The sequence below is a fragment of the Vidua chalybeata genome, chromosome 3, assembly GCF_026979565.1.
Source record: "Vidua chalybeata isolate OUT-0048 chromosome 3, bVidCha1 merged haplotype, whole genome shotgun sequence".
In the NCBI taxonomy this organism is placed as follows: Eukaryota; Metazoa; Chordata; class Aves; order Passeriformes; family Viduidae; genus Vidua; species Vidua chalybeata.
Genome location: NC_071532.1, coordinates 50,237,932 through 50,257,724, shown reverse-complemented (window position 1 = coordinate 50,257,724; position 19,793 = coordinate 50,237,932). Strand labels below are relative to the sequence as shown.

Here is a 19,793-nt window from a genome sequence, read left to right as displayed (position 1 = left end):
ATTGTCATCCTTCTAAACTGCATTTAATTAGAGGAGGTAAAAACTTTCATTTTTGTGTCATCCTCTTTTTGTGTGTGTGTTTCAAACTCAGATCCAAAAGGAAAGTCCTTGGCCGTAAAGATTCTGAAGACGACCGTACTCGCAACCATTCTCCGTCTCCCCCCGTAACTCCCACTGGTGCTTCTCCAAATTTAGCTACCCTCAAACAAGCTGGATCTATCCAGAGAAGCGTTCGCAAGAGCAGCACCAGCAATGACAACTTCAAAGCTCTGCTGCTGAAGAAAGGGAGTCGCTGTGACACCAGTTCCCGTATGTCCGCAGCAGAGATGTTGAAGAACACAGACCCGCGGTTCCACCGGACAAAGACAGACGCCCCCCCTGACCTTTCTGACAGCCCTGCCAGCTGCTCACCCAGCAAGAGCAAACGGGCCCAGGAAGAGTGGGCCAAGAGTGAGGGCCTGATGCCAAGGAGCATGTCCTTCTCTGGCACAAGGTACGGCCGGTCACGGACACCCCCGTCTGCTGCCAGCAGCAAGTACAGCGTCCGCAACCGCATCCAGAGCAGCCCCATGACTGTCATTAGTGAAGGAGATGGGGAAGTGGTGGAACAGTCCGAGGGCAGGGTCCGGAGGACTTCGGAAGAGCAGCAAGAGGGGCAGCTTGATATGTTTAACAGTGATGAAATGGACATGAATGACTTCCCATATGCTGAGGAGGCAGGTTGCAAGGAGACCTTGGATCCAGCCCATGTAGACTTAATGACTCAACCAGGTGCTTCAAGGAAGTATCTAAACTCTTCAGCTGAAGAAAGTTAAAAGGCAGTGTGACAAAAGGCTTTGGATATTAATCTAGAAAATCACAGGGACTAGATTCCAGAAGAAAGCCCAGACCATGACAAGGTTACTTTGCTGAGAGCATTTATTCCACGAACTGCATGTGTATGTTTAAATGCTAAAGTGACGATGGTTCTGCATGGTTGGGTTGGGGTGGGGAGCACTTGCTTTGAATGAGTGGTCTGTGGCTTGAAGAATGTTAACAGTTGAATTTTTTGTGTAAAGCCTTAGAAGTCCTCTTGTGGGGTGGGGAAGTTTTCTCAGAGTCTGTAGGGGTGTGAAGTTTTTCTTTTTCTTGAGACTGCAATTGTGCAAGCAAAATTTAGGAATAAGCCTGAAATGGGAAGGCTCCTGTGATACAAGCTGGACATTTGGTTCAAAAGCGTTGTAGTGATGCAGCGTAGTGCATTCGTTAAGCAGAAGGAGGCACAATGGGGCACATTCACCTCTGAGAGAAGGTAGCAGGGTTGGTGCTGGGGTTACATGGCTCCTTAGTGGGATATGGCCCAGCGTTCGATGAAGCGTGTCCTGCTCGAGCAATGAGCTCACCAGGTTATGGATTGGTCCAGGGTACTGTACTTTTAATTCTTTTTCCTGAGGGAAAATTAACTGTGTAGTTAAGGTGGTTAAGGTGGTAGAAGGGAGCTGATTTTATAACGCACTACTAGCTGCTATGCAGCCACACACTTTCACTTGGTGAAACATACATTTCCAGGTGAATTGCTTCCTTGACTGGAGTACTCCCTTAGAGAATTATAACAGCTGGATGTGTGTGGAGGGTGCAAGCAGACACCAGGAAAGTGGGAGATGAATGAAGCAGTGTACTGCCAGAATTTGGAAGGGTTACTATAATTGTTTAGGAACAGTATTCTCCAATTTAGTGTTCCCACCAAAACACTCCAAACCATGTACCTGCTCACTCACTCCCCTCTCCTCTTACCTCTGTGGGTAGCTGGAGAGGAGAATTGGAGGCACAAAAGGTGAAGGTTGGGGGCTGATAAAAGAAAAATTTACTGGAAACAACAATGAAATAAGAAAATGGACAGTAACAGCAACAATACTTAGAGTGTGCACAAAAGAGATGAATGGCTCACAGGTGACTGCTCACCACACAGAGCCTGGTAATGTGTGACTTGCTGACCCTCTTCCTTGTTTTCAGCAGTGTTGTGAGGTGGTGTAGAATAACCTCTGTGTCCTGGCCACAGCCCCTCCTAGCTACTGCAGAAAATGAACCCTGTCCTGGCCGGAACCAGGACACTTGTGTTTCTGAATTAGAAAGAGAAATTTGACTTGCACTGCAAAGCTGTAGGTGGAGCCCGTTTATCAAAACTGAAACTTGGGAATTGTGTTTTGCCGGAAATCTATCTTTCATTTGTCAAAATGGGGAGACTATTACTTATCATCACTTGAAATACAGATACTTGCTAACTTTTGGTTACCAAAGAATAAGTTACGGTTACTTTCCTTTTTGATTTGCCTGCAGTATTGCTCTTCTTTTTTAACCTTAATAATTTAGTGAGGTTCATTTTTATTGTATATTTTACAGATAATAAGAGCATTTAACGGTTTTCCAATTGTAAAGAAGACCATTAATTAAAACTGAAATATTGGCTGGAGTTTTTGGTTCTTGGTAGGAATGAAGCTTTTAATTTTTAATAAGAATTTTGCATCATTTGATGGCATGCGCAGTTTTTGTATTGTTTGTAAATATTGAAAGTTGTTAAAATATCTTTTGATCTCCTTACTGTAGAATTTTTACATTTTTAGATTGCTTTTAAGAAGAAAAAGCACTCTTTGTAGATTATTTATTTTAGAGAAATATGCTTGTAATCTCTTTCTTCAATCCTTTAGTGTTAGTTATGTAAATTTCAGGGGCCTTCGTTTAACTCTTCCCTTCACAAGAGGGGAATAGTGCTGAAAATGCTGTGACTTTGCTTCAATAAAGAAAAAACCTGCCAGTTGCCATATTGTCTTTTGAGTCAATTAAAATCTCCTTCAAAAGATGATGCATATGGCAGCCCACTGAATGCCATCATCCCTGCATCCAGCTACTAATTTCCAGTTTTCATTGCAAAACTTACTAATTCACTTTAGACACAACTAAAGTGTACTCACACATCCATCCCATTTTGGTATCTCAGTTCTGAGACTAAAAGAATTTAAATAATCCTAAGCTTTTTCCGATGTCATGTGAGTGTTTCTACTACTTCTCTCCTACTTGCAACCTGTCCCAGAAAACTAAAATTCTTGGAGAACCAGATTATAAGCAGAGTGAGAAGTGAAATGGACAAGTTGAATCTAGCTGCACTCTGTGGAGCAAGGGTGGTATTAACTGGTGCACAGCAAACTTTCTACCATTTTCATGTGATAACTATATTGAAAGAACCATTGGATTTTTTTAAATGAAAATAAAACCTAATTGGATAAAGTAGATTGTTTTAGATATTGTTAATATTGAACTACATTCTGTTACAAAGAGGTAGCAGTGGCAGAATGTTTTGGGCTAAACATCTTGCCAATGTTGCTTTGGTCTGTCTTGCTCAGCTGATCTCATGAAACATGAAAGGACCAAGTCCTTTGCACAGCAGGTACTGTCCCTTTGGAAGCCATGCTAAATGCTAGCCAGTCCTTGTGCCACCATCCTGACAGGATAGTGTGTCATAAATAATACTCAGGCTTTGTTTTATTGTTTACAGATGAACTCTTAAGATTAATCATCTAAGTGAGAAATGGATGCACTGGGCGAAATTGTAGCTCTGGTGCCCGCAGCTTCTGCAGCCATGTGCAGCCTTTTGCATCAAGTGCCTGTAGGGGGGAGCTCGCTCTTCCCTGGTGATGGCCAGCTGATGCTGCCAGCTGTTTTTATGGACTATGTGGGAAACTCTTGGGAAAAGCCTGGCTTAAATGCACTAGGTATGCAGTGCAGGTAGATGAGATTAAACTTGAATGTAGAACAGGCTGAATTTCCTCTCTGGCCACAGGTAGCATTGATGCTCCTCTAAAACCCACATCTGGTGAACTTGGTGAACTTGGGCTGAAGCTCAGGCTCTGGCTAACATTCAGAAGGCAGTGTTTATGCAGCCCTACTGATGTTGCTACAAGACTGCATTTTACACAGTACAAGGTGTAGTGAAATACCTTAAGTGTGCTGAAATACGTTTAATGGTGCTTAGACCATTTACTTTGGTAGCTGATGTAACTTTCTTACAGAGGTGTCACCCTGTCATCTCCCCACAGGCAGAAGTGGTTAATTATTTTGTCATGCTTACAGCTTCAAAGTTACTCTCTTAGACAATAAGATTCCTCCATAGGGAGGTTTTGCAGTTGAGGTTTTATTGGTCTATAACTCTAGATTAAATTTAGCAATTTATGCCCTCCCTCTTCTAAAGACATCCAGAGCAGAAGGAGAGGAGGGCACATACACAAACTTGGTTGTGCTGAAGAAAAGAAGCAGACTTGTCATCCTGATGCTTAATGCATCATACTGTCACAGGGCTTGTTTGGAGTTTATAGCTGGTGTGCAGTTTGCCTCTAAAACAAGAATCTTTATTGAAGCTAGATGTGAGATTAATTTCTGGTTTCTGTTTTACTGGGAATGGTTTTCAGCTTCAGTCCTTTTCTAAATTCTGCCCTCTATTAACTCATTTCATGTTTCGTTCCTTTATGTTCAAAGTTCTGCTGTTAGATGTAGGCAGGCCCAATAACCCTGTGAATCAGAGCCCTCCAATTACTCTATTAATACATTCACAAGGTCCTGGGGCATTTACAAGTCTTCACTGCTATTTGTATGCTGGAAAGGAGAACTTATTACCTTAATTGAAATGATGGAGGTTATGCAAAGAGCAATAGCTTGGTGAGAGGAGGTTTGGAATGCTACTGAATATCAGTTAAAAGATTTGGGAAAGAAGTAGATTTGGTGAAGACAGGATTTTGAGAAACCAGGACTGGGATGCTGGTTCCTGCATAAGGCTTGGCCTGAAAGAAAGCACTGGCAGAAAAGGTGAAGCAAAGAGATTACTCAGAAGTACAGTGAATGCACAGATTAAGGTATGAGGTGGGCAGGCTAGTGCAGATTCTAGATGATAAAGAAGTTCCAGCAAGTACAGAAGAGAGAAAAAGGCAAAGGAAAAATGGAATAGCCAGAGCAAGGAGGAAGAAAAATTGTAGCCTGTGTGTTTCAACCTAATTCAAAGGGTGTAGAAGGCTGAAGTCAGTCAAACATGGCGGGGGAAAAAAAAAACCAAAACCCCTAACAATTTAGAAGAGGAAAATGAGCAAAATTGGGTGAGCTTAGAGAAGCAGTAATAGTCTGGAGTGAGAACTGCTGTAGGAGACCTCAGGCAACACTGGGTAGGTGGCTCAAGCACAGCTCTTGGGAGGGTTCTATAGGACCACTGTGCCTGAAGTCTGGAAAGAATAAAGGGGATTGGGAAGATCAAAGCTCAGATTGATCTTGTCTAATTTCTACCAACACCTGTGCATCCAGTGCTTCCAATGTACGGGGTACAGGTCTCCAGACACTTGCATTGGGGTAACTTGCTAAACCTTCAGTCATTTCCTGAAGTAAAAAAGAGAGCCCATTCATGCATGCAGCACAGGAATGAATGTGTTAATACTGCTGCAAGAAAATAGATCTTGTTAGGTATTTGGATACCACAAAGTTCTGGAAAAGTAATTTATAGCAGCAGTCACTGTTGAAACAAAGCTGTTGCCACAGTACATTTGAGTGATTCAAAATGATGCATTGTTTGCTTTTATAGGAGAGAATTAAAAGGATGGACTTCAATGGTAAAACAAAGTGTTAAAGTGGCAATGAGGAATCATTTTATGTTTTAGTTAAAATAACTTCAGTACTCACCAAAGGGAACACAATAGTTTTATAATGCCTTTGGTAGCTTTCTGAGTTCCCCCCTTGTACTTTATTATCTGAATAACTTTCAGAAGTGATTTCTTGCATGGTTAAGACTAGAAAAGTCTTCTGGCGGAATTGGTATCTTTCTTGGTTCTAAAGGGGTGTTATCAACTTAAATCAGAGCGCAGCAGTAAAATATTGCAGCTACTCAGTGATGGATTGTGACTATGGCTATACTGATGTGAATTAATAAACACTCAACAGAGTAAAATATAGAAATGTTTGATAAAGATGTGCTGTGTCATACATTGTCCTGAAAAACTGGGTAAAAGCCTTTATAGTGCTTCCCCAGCAGAATGTTGAGTACATTTTATGTTGCAAATTTAGCTCTTTGCAGTTGGGTTCTTTCACATAATGTGCAACCAACCTTTTAAGGGCCAATCAATGCTTCTCCCAACAATGCTAATGGAAAATGTCATTGATTTTTAGTAGGAAATTGTCTGTTAATAGAGAATCCAAATGTATTTGTATAAGCATGTGGGGAGGTATATAGAGAAGAAAGTCTAGTCCCAATGTACCTGAGTTGCTTCTGTCTGTAGTACACTGGTCTATTTGTGCACCAACCTTCAGAATTATTAGCTGCTGAAGGGAAAAAAAAAAAAAAAAAAAAAAAAAAAAAAAAAAAAAAAAAGAAGAAGAAAATCTGTTAGGATGCATAAAGTAGCAGAAGTTTCTGCATTTTCACTACCTCTAGAAAAAAACAGTAAAAATTTAAGTTTTGTGTTTAGATGGTAAAAACTAATTTGTGAGGAAAAAACACATAATTTATGAAAACAAAAACCCCAAACAAAACAAAAACCTCCAAAAACCAAAAAAATTCCAAAACACCACAAGATTAAATCCTGGAAACAAGAAATACAAGAAACTAAATTAATTATCTGCTATCTGAAGAGGAATGTTGTTCATGTGCATCTTGGTTGTACACTAATTTCGTTTTCTTTTTTTAAAATATCTGTTCAGTGTACTTTTTCCAGAAGAAGTTACAGGCTATTTCTAACAGTCTCTCACACTGGGTTGCAGAAAATGGACACATACATTCCTGCCTTTGGAAGTTAAATTTGGAGAAAATCCCTGATTTCTAGGTCAGTTTAAAAGAGGTGAAAGAGCATTACAGTGACACAAGAATTCAGTGTCCAGGCAGCAGTTGAGAAGCTGCCTTAGTAAGAGATGGTCCCATCCTTTTTGCCTTAATCAGGGTGTTGTAATGTGCTGTGTGGAAATGGTGATTTTGCAAATTACTGTGCCAACCGGGAGCTGCAGCGTAGTCCAAAGGACTTAAAAAGCAAAGCCCAGGTTTATGTAGTCAGTACAGCAGTCACAGACTAGGGATTTCAATCTATTTACATTTTTATAGAGCCCTGATACAAAACAGAAGTGCATTTCAGAAAGGGGATCCTAAGGAAGATGGGGTGCACAGGGAGCACGTGGCTGTGAGCAGAGGTCATGCAGAGTTTCACGTAAGTCCAAGTTTGAGTCTAAGGTAGCTTAAATCCATTTGCAAGCCATGGATAGACAGTATCAAACCACAGGTGATCCCAAATGAGGTTGGCATATTCCCATGCACAGCACACTTGGATCATTTAGGGCAAAGATCAAACAAACTTAAATTCCACAGAAAGGTCTCTTGTGATGTGATACACAGGGAAAAAAGTTTATGTACCTCAATGTAATATTCAAGAGACAGCACAGAACATTAAGCCTGATTTCTCTATTTACTCAGGCATTTTCTTGCAAAATTTGTCAGAATTTAAGATTGTGGCATGTAGAAACATGGAAAGTAGTTAATAGGTTATTTCTGAGTTTAAAAAACCACGAGCAGTACTCTGGTTTTAGACTGTTAAGCACAACCCAAGGCAAGTGAGCTGTGTAACATAAAAGCTTTTTTTGAAGTGTAGCTGTGGGGTCCAGGACTGACTACAACAAATTAGTCATCAAATTAATGGGATGAGTTTCTTGTATGATGTGACAATCTCCTCCGAAACCATGTTGGATTTTGGGAACAAAGAATCTAAAAGATTACTTTCTGTGCCACAAACTTGCTCTCTCAAATGATCACCAAGGTCTGGGAAATTGTGACCTCTTTGAACTGGAATTCCATGTTAGAAATTATCTGAAATACTTGCTGAGAAAAGAGGGAAGAAAGCGTCTTGACAATAAACTGAAATGCCTTTCTCAAAAGTCATTCTGGTTGTTGTTCTTGTTTGTTGGACTTTTCCTTCTTTGGATAAACCAGATCTCATGTCAGCTATTAATTCTTGTAGAGTGCCTTAGCAGTACTCTTTCAACAGGTATTTCCTCATCCTGCTTGAAACATCTTGCTAGCATCAAGCTGTGATACTGGTATATCTTTTGGAAGTCCTGCCAAGAATAATAAATACTAAGGGAATCTGAGCTTGATTGTTCTTTATGCCTTAGTCTGTAGACCATGGACTTCCCAACATTCATCTGTCTAGGAAAATGCCATCAGGAGCAGCAACTCCTGCTTCTGTGCCGGTCCATGTGTGTACGTGACAGCACCGGGGCCTCCAGACTTGCTGGCTCTTCAGTTGGGACAAACAGCCAAAACCTTTTTGCTAAACTCTGGATCCAGAGAAGAGTTTCCTACTCCCACCTTTTCTAACGTGACCTGCCAACATTTCTTTCTAACATGCCTCTTAGTATGCCTGCTTCCCTTAATCCCAGCCCCAGATGCCACCTCTGCATTCTGCTCCAGCAGAGCTCCAGAGACTGACGCTGACCTCCAAGCTCTCTCTGTGTCCCAATTCACACCCAGCTCCCACAAACAAGCTCAGCTCTGTCCTCAGCCACTCCAGCTCCTCCTTGCAGCCGCGAAAGGCCTGCATGCAGCTACGGCACCACTCCACACCAGTAACAGTACAGGCAGGCTCTCGTGGTGACCACTCGTGGTGAGGGAGTTGTCTCTGCCCTCGGCACCCAACATCGAGCTGTGGTTTGTGCCCATGCTGTGGGGGCCTCTCCCACAGTCTGTTAGCCTACACCTTACAAAAGTGTTGCCTAGAGTCTGTTTTACTGGGCTCTCCTCACCTGCAAACATACGGGTTTCCTAAATGCCTATGAAGAGAGGTGGCCCTTAGGATAGAAGACAGCGAATATTAAACAACTATTCAATGGCAAGATAAATTGGTAAGATAACTGGCTGCACACCTTGATCTGCATTTCTTAAGAGCCTGATGTCCTGAGAGACTCTACCTGAAAAGCAGAATTCCATCAAATAGGGCCTAATTGGTAACACTGGATATTAATCTTAAGTTTTACCTGGTAGTCTTCAATTCTGCCTTTTTGCAGTCTGTAACTCTGAGAAAATACTGAAATGTGGAATTCAGTTTGTTTCCTTCACATTTGCAAACTGTTCAAGTTCTTCCTTCCTCTCCCTAGCTCCTGCTGGCACAATGTTTTTACTGTGATATGAACAACTAATGTGGGATATTAGCAGAAGACTGGTGAGGAGGATTATAAACACGCTGAAGTGACTTGCAGCTGGGGTGTAGAAAAACACATACATCATACTAATTGTTGTTTAGCCTTGTGTGTTTGACAAGTAGAACATCTGTGTTTGGATAACATAAGCCTGTGAGAGACTTAGAGGCACCCTATCACACATGCTTGAGATTCCTGCTCTGCTTCAGGAAAGATCAAAGCAGAGTGGTAAAATCCCTGTGTGAATCCCTGATAAACAGGCAAGGACAGCAGGTTTGGTGATCCTCTAGCATGGGCCAAGCTCTGTGGTGCCTGTGTCCCACTTGTGTGCCTCTGCCTGGGTGCTGCTTTGGGGATCCCCTGGTTGGTGAGGTAAGGGAAATATATGTCATCTTTGTGTTTTTGCCATTCTTCCTGTGTCCTGCCTGTGCTGACTCACACAACCAAGTAGGGAAAATATGCCATTATAGAAAGTAATACATAATCTGATGGGACACAATCTACATAAATTGTGGCCTTGGTCAGATTTAAAAACAGAAAAATGTGAGGTTTTTGTGTGAGAATTGCCCCAGTGAATGCCTATTGTAGGAGGGTAATGACTATTGCTATACTACAGGCTAATTCAGACTAGGTTTTGTCTCTAGGCAGCACATGATTTAGTTGCTGAAAGTGAAAAATTAGTTCCCTAATGCAGGAAAGTAGGTAATTTATCCAAGTTTATTATTCTGGATATTGCCTTTGGATTAGAGGGACACAAACCATTTGACAGCACCACACAAATTAATCCACACCTGGCAGACCCACACGTTTCTCCTCTTTCTTCAGCAAAGATATCCAATTCCAAGAGACTGATTCCATTATTCTGGTGTTTGAGTGGCATTAAGAGAAGACTGCAAAGGTGGATGCAGATTGGATGTGCACCAGACTCATTGGGGCACCATCAATATTGTCATTCCTTCAGAAGATCAGGTGAGTAAAAACAGCTCAATGGCACATAGAAACACAGGCAGATCAGCTAAAGAGCTTGGAGTTCGAAAAAGCATCTGTCTTGGTGGCTTGTTCAAAGTCTGCATTTGCTCCTTTAATTCCGCAAACAAATCTAACAATTTCATTGTTCTGCTGTAGTTCTGAGGGCAACAAAGTACAAACACCAGTTTTTCTGTACCTTTTTGACTTGTTGGATTCTCTGCTGCATCACAGAGGGCCCACTACAATATTTTCACCATACTTATGGAGCCTTTCTTCTACGTGGGTTTCCTCAGTGTCTTGCAAGAGACACTTCCCATAATGAGGTCACTGTTGTAGTCACTTTAATTGAAATGAGTTTCCATGAAACTGAGAGAAACTTTGTACTTTTGAAATTACCTGATTTCATACAGATTTCACAGAGAAACCATAACAGGGTGGAAAAGCCAGTAAGAGAAGACTCCGACCCCATGCAGCATAATCACATTATATTAGTGTTCTGAGGAAACCTTGCTACCCAGCACACCCTTTTTCCTCAGCTGCAAAGTAGGCTCCTTATGACCCAAGGAAGTATATCTGAAAGATCCTTACTAATCCTGAACGCTGTTTTGTAGCAAGCCTGTCAGGAATGGGGGCAGCTCTCTGTGGGCCATGCACTTTGCAGACCTGACAAAACAAATGTTCCTATCCCTAAGTGGTCTTTATTCAACTCAGTTGATTTCTCCTCACTGAGAACTGGGAAGCACTAAGTTTACTTACAGGTGGGCACAAGACAAGACCACAGCTCCCTGTGGGATTGGGAAGATTAGGTTGTAGCAGCCAAGTCAAAGTCTGAAGCAGCACTAGCACCTAATTGAAACTAGTTGCATAATGATTGCTTAGGGTTTCCTTTAAGTCCTGAGAACCCCTTGACTGCTCTGCAGAAAACAAGCCACAGGTGAATTCTGATAAGAAGTTAAAGCTAGTTTGTGAGGGAGCTTAGAAAAGCAGGATGAAAGAGGCAGGTGCAGTTAAAGATATCTGTAATGCTGCATCTTGTTTTCTCATGGTTTATCAACAGTTTCTACAGGTACTTTTAAATACTTTTAAATTTGTTGAGTTACAAGATTTATTGATGTTTTATTGACTGTGACCTAGAACATAAGTAATTCCCTCTGTTGGAAGCATCCTTGCCTCCTTAATATCATATCAGGAAAAACTTCTTGTTCAGGGAGCTTTATCAAAGCTGAAGACAGCCTGTGTACAGAATAGAAAACAGCTATTTAAATCCTCTCAAAATGGTTGTAATCAAGTATGTAGGTCAAATGTTCAAGTTGCTTTATCCAGTATAGAAATTGTCCTATCATTCTTTACTATTTGATACAAATTGCATTTAATCTGAAATTATAACTTTCCATGTGGTGTAAGCAGTTGGAACCAGAGGATGCAAAACTTCCAGGCCTCTTCAAGAGGAAGAAATTGGAAAATAGAAGGAGACGTGTAAAATGCTTCTGGTGAACAGGCTGTGACTTTAAAGCCTTTGTTTTTCATTCTTGTCCTTAAGCTGACTGCTGTAAGGGCTGCTACTCCCCATTATCTTCTGTGCCCTTGATTGAACCAGCAGCTAGATTAAGGGTGCCCTGACTGGCAGATGTATGGAGGCTCTGGGTTAAAAGTGGGCAGCAGTAGATGTTATGCTTGCCAATTACCTCTCTCTGCAAGGCTCTAAATCCAGAACTGTGAATCTCGTTCTGGGTTGCTGCAGTTTTGTGTTTAATGAATTAAGGTAATCTGTGCTGATGGATCCTTGTGGCTGTGCAGCAACCTCCATAATTCAGCAGATACTTGGTGAGCCTTTCTAGGAAACTGATGGGATATCCAGGCTCTTCCCTTGGTGTTGGAAATAGCACTCCTGATCCTCTTATGTACACTTCGCTCACTTTTTGCCATCTATAAGGCCTTGTACCTGCTCAGGCTGTTACCTCGTGAGGGTATCTGCCCACCACAGACACACCTTGAGGAAGGTGTGCAGGCAGGGGACACAGGAGCAAACACTGTTGGGGCTTGGAGGCCATCTCTCCCCTCTGTGCAGAGTGCCTAGGGAAGGAAACTGAGACAAAAATGGGTAAGTGCTTGTCTACTCTGAGCAGACTATCTGGTATTAAATATTTACAACTGTGCTGATTTGCCAGACACTTAATGGTTCAATACAGAGCTCTTGGACTGTCACTGGGGTCTCTGGATGCAGCTGCCACTTGGTTCAGCACTACTGTGTTGTACTCCTGGTGCTCCTGGATGGCTTTGGCAGTTCCCTCTCATTTCCAGAAACTTGGAGGATGCAGGAGAACATCTCCTGGCAGCCTCCTTTGGAAGCCCTGGTGCCATTCAGGGCAGTTGATCCCAAACCAGCCCAAGGAGCCAGTCATTATTTAGCCACTGGCAGCTGTTTTGGGCAGGCATGAGCAGAAAGGGACCTTTGCTGTGTAGCTGTCACAAACCGGGAGCGAGGCTGTTGAGAGCTAATGACTGGGATTAAGAATAATACGTATTTTGCCAGAATGTATGGTTCAAAATAGTGTTAGCTGGAAAGATACCAGTTGGAGTAGTCTGTGTTGTTGGGTACTATTGTGGTAATTTATGAGAAGTACTAAAGAAAGGTGTACAACTTTAAAAAGGGCTGGTTCAGCACTGGGGACAAGGGACTGGGTGAACAGGAGTTGCTGGAAACTCTCTAAGGCCCATCAGCAGTGAAATCCAACCTCCCTTAGAGTAGCTGTCAGATGTTCTGCTGTCCAGTTTCACCAAACAAGCTGAGTCCTGGAAAAATTGGGAATTTAATCTTGTTGTCTGTTAAACATGATGGCAAGCTACCTAATGGATAGAAGGCCTTGCCAAGCTCCCCTCTTCTGGTAGCTGGGAGTGGTGCCCAGCATAACTTGGGCCAGGGAAGCAGGTTGTCATTATCATGAAAAATTCTTTTCAGCTCTTTAAAAATCAGTATGATTGCTCTAAATGCAAGCCATTCTGGAAACCTTCTTTGTCTTCTAACAAAAGTAGAAAATGGTATTTATTAGAAGTTAATGCATTTAGTGTAAATATTTCCTGGCACTCAGTCCCAGCTAAAACAGAAAATCTGTTAATAAATGAAACTGGACAAACCAAATTCATAAATGCCTCCAACAACTCTGTGGTTAGTTGGTCGTTGGAGTGGGGATTTGGAAGGAGTCCAGAAAATATATAGGAGGTGATAATCTTTTGAAGTGATGTTAGCTAAAGAGAGCGAGCTGTTTGTGTGGAGCTCTCAGATATGGTATCCAGGCATGCTTCCTGCTCATAGTTTACCTTGCCTGCCATACCTACAATTTCTATTTACATTATTTAAAATAAGATATGCATAAGCTAGATAAAGAATAATAGATTAGAAAATAAGCCCTCTGACTTACAGGATGATCTGCAAAGCATAAAATGCAATAGTTCTTTCCTTGTGCTCTAGTTTATGTTAGGTTATGTTTTTAGACAAAGAAAGTACAATTTACTATGTGTCTCTTTTATAGAGTCTGCCATAATAACTGGCACACAGATCTAGATGTTACCAGTGTATTAACTTGCTACTTTTGTTATAAAAATATGCTGTAAGGGTCTAAAACTTCATTATTTTGTTTCCAGTAGGAATCTTACAGGGCAGGTTGAGACCGCTCAACCTTTCCTTCTTACGGGCGGGAGTGGCAGGACTGGGGCTGCTGGAGAGATGCACAGAAGCACGGGAGAGGTGCAGGACCTCATGGTGGAGCATGGCACCACTGGGCCCATTGATGCTAATGCCTCAGGTGTCACCTGTCATGCATCAGGGACACCATGCTCCTCTGTCATGTAGCACCATGCTTTTTCTCCAGGTGATGATTTCTGGTAATGCTGTGGAAAAGAACCACTGTGAAAGTCTCAGAATTGTGCTAGACAGGACTGTACTTGTGTGGCTTCTTCTGTCTCCAAACTAATGTCCTCTGTCTGCTTTGATCTTCCTGATGCAGCCAGACACTGAAGGGTTGTGCTAATGGATCTGCTTTTTTTTTTTTTTTTCCCTTTCATTGCATGACAGCAGCATTTTTAGTTCCTGATGGCCACAATGTTTTGCTGCTAGAAACCACTAGAAATCAGTCTTATATAGAAATATTTAGGTTCTGCATCATTAACAAGTGAAAAAGGGGTCAGTGTTAATTAAGATAGGGTTTATAAACAAGCTAATTCCCATCAAGTTTATTATTTTTTTTCTAAAACATAGGTGTATAGTCTTTCTGAAGAGCCTTAGGCCATACTAACATCTGAGAGTGTTGTCAACTGTGAGTTTTCCAAACTGGAGAAAAAGACAGAGAAAAAGTGCCATAGAACTGAAACACATGCTTAGTTTTTAATGGCGCTGTTTAAATTATTTGCCGTGTTGTTGGTACGCAAGCAGGGAAATGTGTTTGTAGAAATATGTTTGAATTTGTCTGGTTTACCTGCAGTGGAAACTGACTTTGTGCAAAGCATTTTATAATCACAAGCAGATATTCCAGATTACTAGTAGAACATAACACATGGCACTTAGTTTTGCTCTCTAGAGCCATGGGTCAGTCTGTGGAGGTAGTTTTTCTTCCTGTGTCGTCTTTTATATAGTTGGCAGAAAATTAAAATTAAGCCAAAGGAGAGAGAAGTGAAAAATAGGAAGTCGGGGAGGAGAAAGCAGTTTTGTGAGAGGCTTATTTCTGGATGGGCATTTCTCTTACCTCTTTTCATCCTGATTTGTGATCTTTTTCACTTTCCTTTCAGGATAGTTGATGGTGTAGGGCAGGAAGAGTATGGCTTTGCTTCCTGTGCTTTGTGCTTGGAAGGCCACTAAAGGAATTCAGTTCACTAGTATTCAAAGAACTAAAAAAAAAAATGCATTCAGTTCTCTCAGTTTGAACCTGTAAAAAAAACAAAACAAGAAGCCAAAACACTATAAAATAAGATAGACCTATGAAGGTACTTGACATGACTGGAGATGGTTGCCTGTCCATGCTCTCTTGCTTTAAAGTATTTATTTCTGCCACAGATAGAAATGTCTGAAAAGTTATAAGGTAAGCAATCAATAAAAAAAAAATAACATTCAAGAATAAAATAATGCTGACATTGTAGGGACAAATGAATATAGAAGGAGCTGGATATGATAAAATTATATTAATGGCACAACCTTTTAAAACGATGTTTGTGGTGAGGTAGGGGTTGGCCTCTTCTCCCAGGTAAAAAGTGACAAGAAGAGAGGGAAAATTGCACCAGAGAAGGTTTAAATTGGATATTAGGGAAAATTCACTAAAAAAAGTTATCAAGCCTTGAAACAGGCTGTCCAGGAAAGCGTCTGTGTCACCATCCCTGGAAGTGTTCAAAAAATATGTAGATGTGTCATTTACGTGGTTTAGCAGTGAACATGGCAATGCTGGGCTTGAAGTTGGACTTGATGATCTTAGAGGCCTTTTCCAACCTCAATGATTCTATAATTTGGTTCTATGAAATTCTGAGTACTACAGTTATGATTGCTTCTTCTTCCTTAATTTCTGACAGTAAGGTCTCATAGACATGATATTCCTGTGAATAATCAGAAGCAAAACTACTGATGGAGCCAAACTCACAGACAAGTTTGATTCTTTCATACCCTCAACAAGCATGAAAGGCATTGGCATTTTTCTACCTTTTTAATGGAAAGTTTGTGAAAGTGCAAGCATACATTTACACTGCTGTCAGCCTAGTCACGTATCTGAGAGTCTTCAATGAGGTTTTGCTTCTCCATCAACACCCAGGCGTCTGCAGCATTGATTGAATAGCTGTGTCAGCCTTGCTAGCCATACCACTGAGAATAGCAGGTTGTCTTTATTACAGAGGACACATTCCTTAGGCTCCACACTCACATGCCTTTCCTGTTCTGCAGAAGACCTCATTATCCAAGAGATGAATAGAACTGCTTTGTAATGAAAGTCATGGCATGACATGATTATTTACTAACAGACTGAAATTAAGAAATTTAATTATTAAAAATTCATAGCTGTTTCACTTATGACAGTTTTTGAGAGAGGAGTCAGTGAATAATTTATTTGCCATAAGCATTCAGCTTATCCTTATCTGACGTTTTTGTAAAATGTTTGTTCTTGAAATTTGTAAAAAAACTCCAGCAAACAACAATAGAAAAAAACCCTCACCCAAATAAAATTACTCTCCTAACCAGAATAAGACTGCCCATTCACTTTCTCCTATTGATATAACCTACATTTGTAAGAGTTTTCACTACTGGAGCATATATAGTTCATGCCAGTGGAGTTTGTACTAGCAAAAGTAGTTGTGTATCTGTATTTGGAGGCTTTGCTCCCATAAGAACCCAAGTAAAATCCTTTGAAGTGTGGATTAAGTGAAGAGTTCTATTTTGGGAGCAGTTCTTTCTTGACCACTGTGATATTATTGAACTATCATAAAGATATACTGTCAGGGTTTGTTTGGTTTTCTTTTTTTCAAAATGCTTCCCACTTCAGTTGTGTTTCTAAATTTCTAGTCAAGATACCTGTTACAGGTGAGAATCTCTCTGAAGTGAAATGTATGCACCGAAATGCTTATTCTGCCTTCTCTAGACTTAAGGGTTACTTCATAACGCCCAGCAATGACAATTCTCTTTTGAAAAGCACATTTTATCATTGGCAAATACAAACCAATGAGTCACGAGTTAGTTTTAAGTTCAGCAAAGATCAGGTGCCAGATGTTCAATCTATGCAGAAGCATGCATCAATTTTATGTGAGCTGTTATTTGCTGAGATCCCACAGTGGTTGCAAAGAGCTGTGTCATCTTTTCTTTCTTTGGCTAAAATGAGACAGGCAGGGTATTCTATTAATACAAAACTACTGCAGTATTATTGGAGATACCTGCTGAATACTTTCAGTGGATATCTAGAAGAACTATTTTGTATAAATTACCTGTGTTCTTTTACATTAAATGTATTTTGATCAAGAATGTGCCATGTGTGCAAGATGTGTATTTGTCTTGGTCTGCAGAACAATGGACCCATGTCAGTGAGAGACTGGCAGCTCTCACAGGGAAGACAAGCACAGAGATTGCTCTCTAAGCTTGTGAAGCCCCCTTAACGAAAGGGCCTGTATTGTTCCATAGTTTCCTACTAAAAATAAACAAGGGGTAGTGTATACATAATTAATCTCATCAGGGTTCCTTAGTATTTTCATAATAGAAAAATGAATTACAATTACCCTTTGCATCAAGGTAAGTTCATCATTTGTATGTGCACTAGCAGATACAAGATTTAAACAAAAAAAAAGGGAAAAATAACCTTATGGCTATAAAGTACAATGCCAATGTTACAGTGATTTCTGGACGCACATGAAATCTCATAATATGAAATTTTCAAAGAAAGTGTAATTTTTAGGGCATAGGAACAGGAAAGGACACAGAGAAGAAATCTAATCCATTCTCTGCTCTAACCAGGAGCCTTCCTCATTCTGGACAGATCTTTGTCTACCTTCTCAGTGTGTCCAGAGATGGTGCTGCCACTGCTTCACTGCACTTTCAGACTACACTTTACTTTTGGAATTTTCTTTTCTGATTTAATCTTGCTTCAGTTTAAAATCACTTGCACCAGTTCACATTGGTGTAGGCATGAAGGGTCTCTATTTTACTGTGTTTGCTGTTACCTTTTATGTAACTGAAAGCTTAATGTCTCTCCTCAGTCTTTTTGTTTATGGTCCCAATTCCAACATCTTTTAGATGGGGTGCTCTAAAACTTTCAGATTACTGCAGCTAAAACAATGGAAAATCTTCCCATTGCACCTCTGGTTGCTCCTATTGTCAGGCACGAGTTCCTTTCAGGTCATGAGCTCTCTGCTTTGATGCACAAGGTGTTTGCCCAGAGGACCTGATAGCTGCTCCACAACCAGTAGCACCAACATCAGTAGCACAGTGGCTGCTGAGATGTGTGTCAGCACAGCCCGATGGGATCAGAGGCAGCTTCTAGGCAATGGGGATTTAATTTCAGTATGTTTGCTTAAGAAACATTGTCTCTCTTTTTTTGGTGGGCCTTCTCTTTGGGGTGGAGATTTAAGACTAGAGATGCCGGTTATATTGAAACCTACTAGGGACAATTAGCGTATGAGACTAGAAAAATCTGTGTTGGAATGAGATAAGGGATACCAATTCCAGATGGAATAAAAAGCAGTTTTCTAGAAAGAAGAATTTAAGTCATGGCAGTGTTTCTGTTAATATGGATTTGAGCAAGTATCTGTTTTTAATTTTCTTTAGCAGTGCTAACAATCAGAAGCTATTTTCTAAAGCAGGATTTGAGAGTTGCCCAATAAAAACTGCACGAAACACAATCACTCTCTATATTCTTGCAGAGAATAGCAATTCTTAACTAGGTATAGAAGTGTATCAGTCTTGATCACAAGAAATACCAGTCAAAATTTTTCTTAACTAAGTTACTAAGGTAACTAGAGAGCAATTTAGAATGATGAGCCCAGAGGCTGAGTATCAGGCTCTACCCAAGTTAAGGGCAAACAAGAGATCGTGCTGAAGAACAGCATAACTCATTTCAGAACACAGTAGATCTCTGTAGATCTCTTAAGGCAAAATATATTCAACTTGGTATGACAATGTGTGAGTTTTCAAGCATATCTGTACAATTCTCCTGAAGTTAGTGGAATATACAAACACCAGAGGCAGAAGTGGTTTATCTTTGAACCTCAAACCTTAGCACTTTTCCAATTAAGTGTGTTGTCTGGGGCTCTTGCATTTTTCCAGCTTTCCTTAGAAACAACTGCACGTATCAAATATTAAGGAAGTAAAGAAAACGTGAGGAGACAGTAGAATATGGTACTTTCAAACATGTTCAGGAACTGTTATATTGGGAACTGTTCCCAGATATGGTCTGAGAAGAAAAATGGTTGATTGAATTTGGAGTTTTCCAAAACATCTGCTGCTTCATTTTGATGACCCAAATGGAGCATTAGAAAAAGAATTATCTCAAATTTGTAGTTCAAGAAAATAACCCTTCTTTTCTAAATAAAAAAAGGCATATTTTTTCCTTATTGTAAGAGAAATGTATGAGTGGGAACATCAGTTTTGATATGAACAATTTGGTTACTGTGATTGTCTCACTGTTGACATAACACAAAATTCAACAACCTTGCAGCTCTAAAGTGGCCTTTCTTCTGCTGTACAGTGAGGATTTTTTCTTCTGTTACTGTGTTGTTTTTGTTTTAAGGAATGTGCTAAGTTTGTAAAGCAGGACTGGCTGTTATTGACACCTCCTGACAGCTGTTGAAATCACCAAGTGCAAGCCTTTGGGTTTGTAAGTTACACCAAGACTGCACCAGCTGCTACGACAGTTTCTTCCTTGCAGGTGTCAGCTATTCCATGGCACTACATTTGTCTGTGGCTTGCCAGCATAACTTTTGAGGCTGTCAGGATCTGTAGTAGCCACCTTCTGTAACAAGAGCATCTATCAACCTAGCAAAAATGCTAACCTGTAAGAAAGAATTAAAGATGACATACATCATTTTCTGAAAGCATAAGCAAACCCTCTGAACCACTGCCACCAACACACTTGAACTAGCCTCATCCTGCCCTAGGGATGAAGGGGAAGGGATTATAATGCTGTTTT

The 19,793-nt window shown here is 40.7% G+C and overlaps 1 protein-coding gene across 1 annotated transcript in view; it reads left to right on the top strand.

Moving 5' to 3' along the window:
* NHSL1 (NHS like 1) overlaps window positions 1–3,723 on the top strand; it is a 68,443-nt gene extending 64,720 nt beyond the window's left edge. Inside the window, exon 8 of the mRNA XM_053937509.1 lies at window positions 92–3,723. Within this exon, the coding sequence (XP_053793484.1) occupies window positions 92–815 (724 nt within the window). The 3' untranslated portion in view covers window positions 816–3,723. The remainder of the gene's footprint in view (window positions 1–91) is intronic.
* Window positions 3,724–19,793: the final 16,070 nt, after the last annotated feature.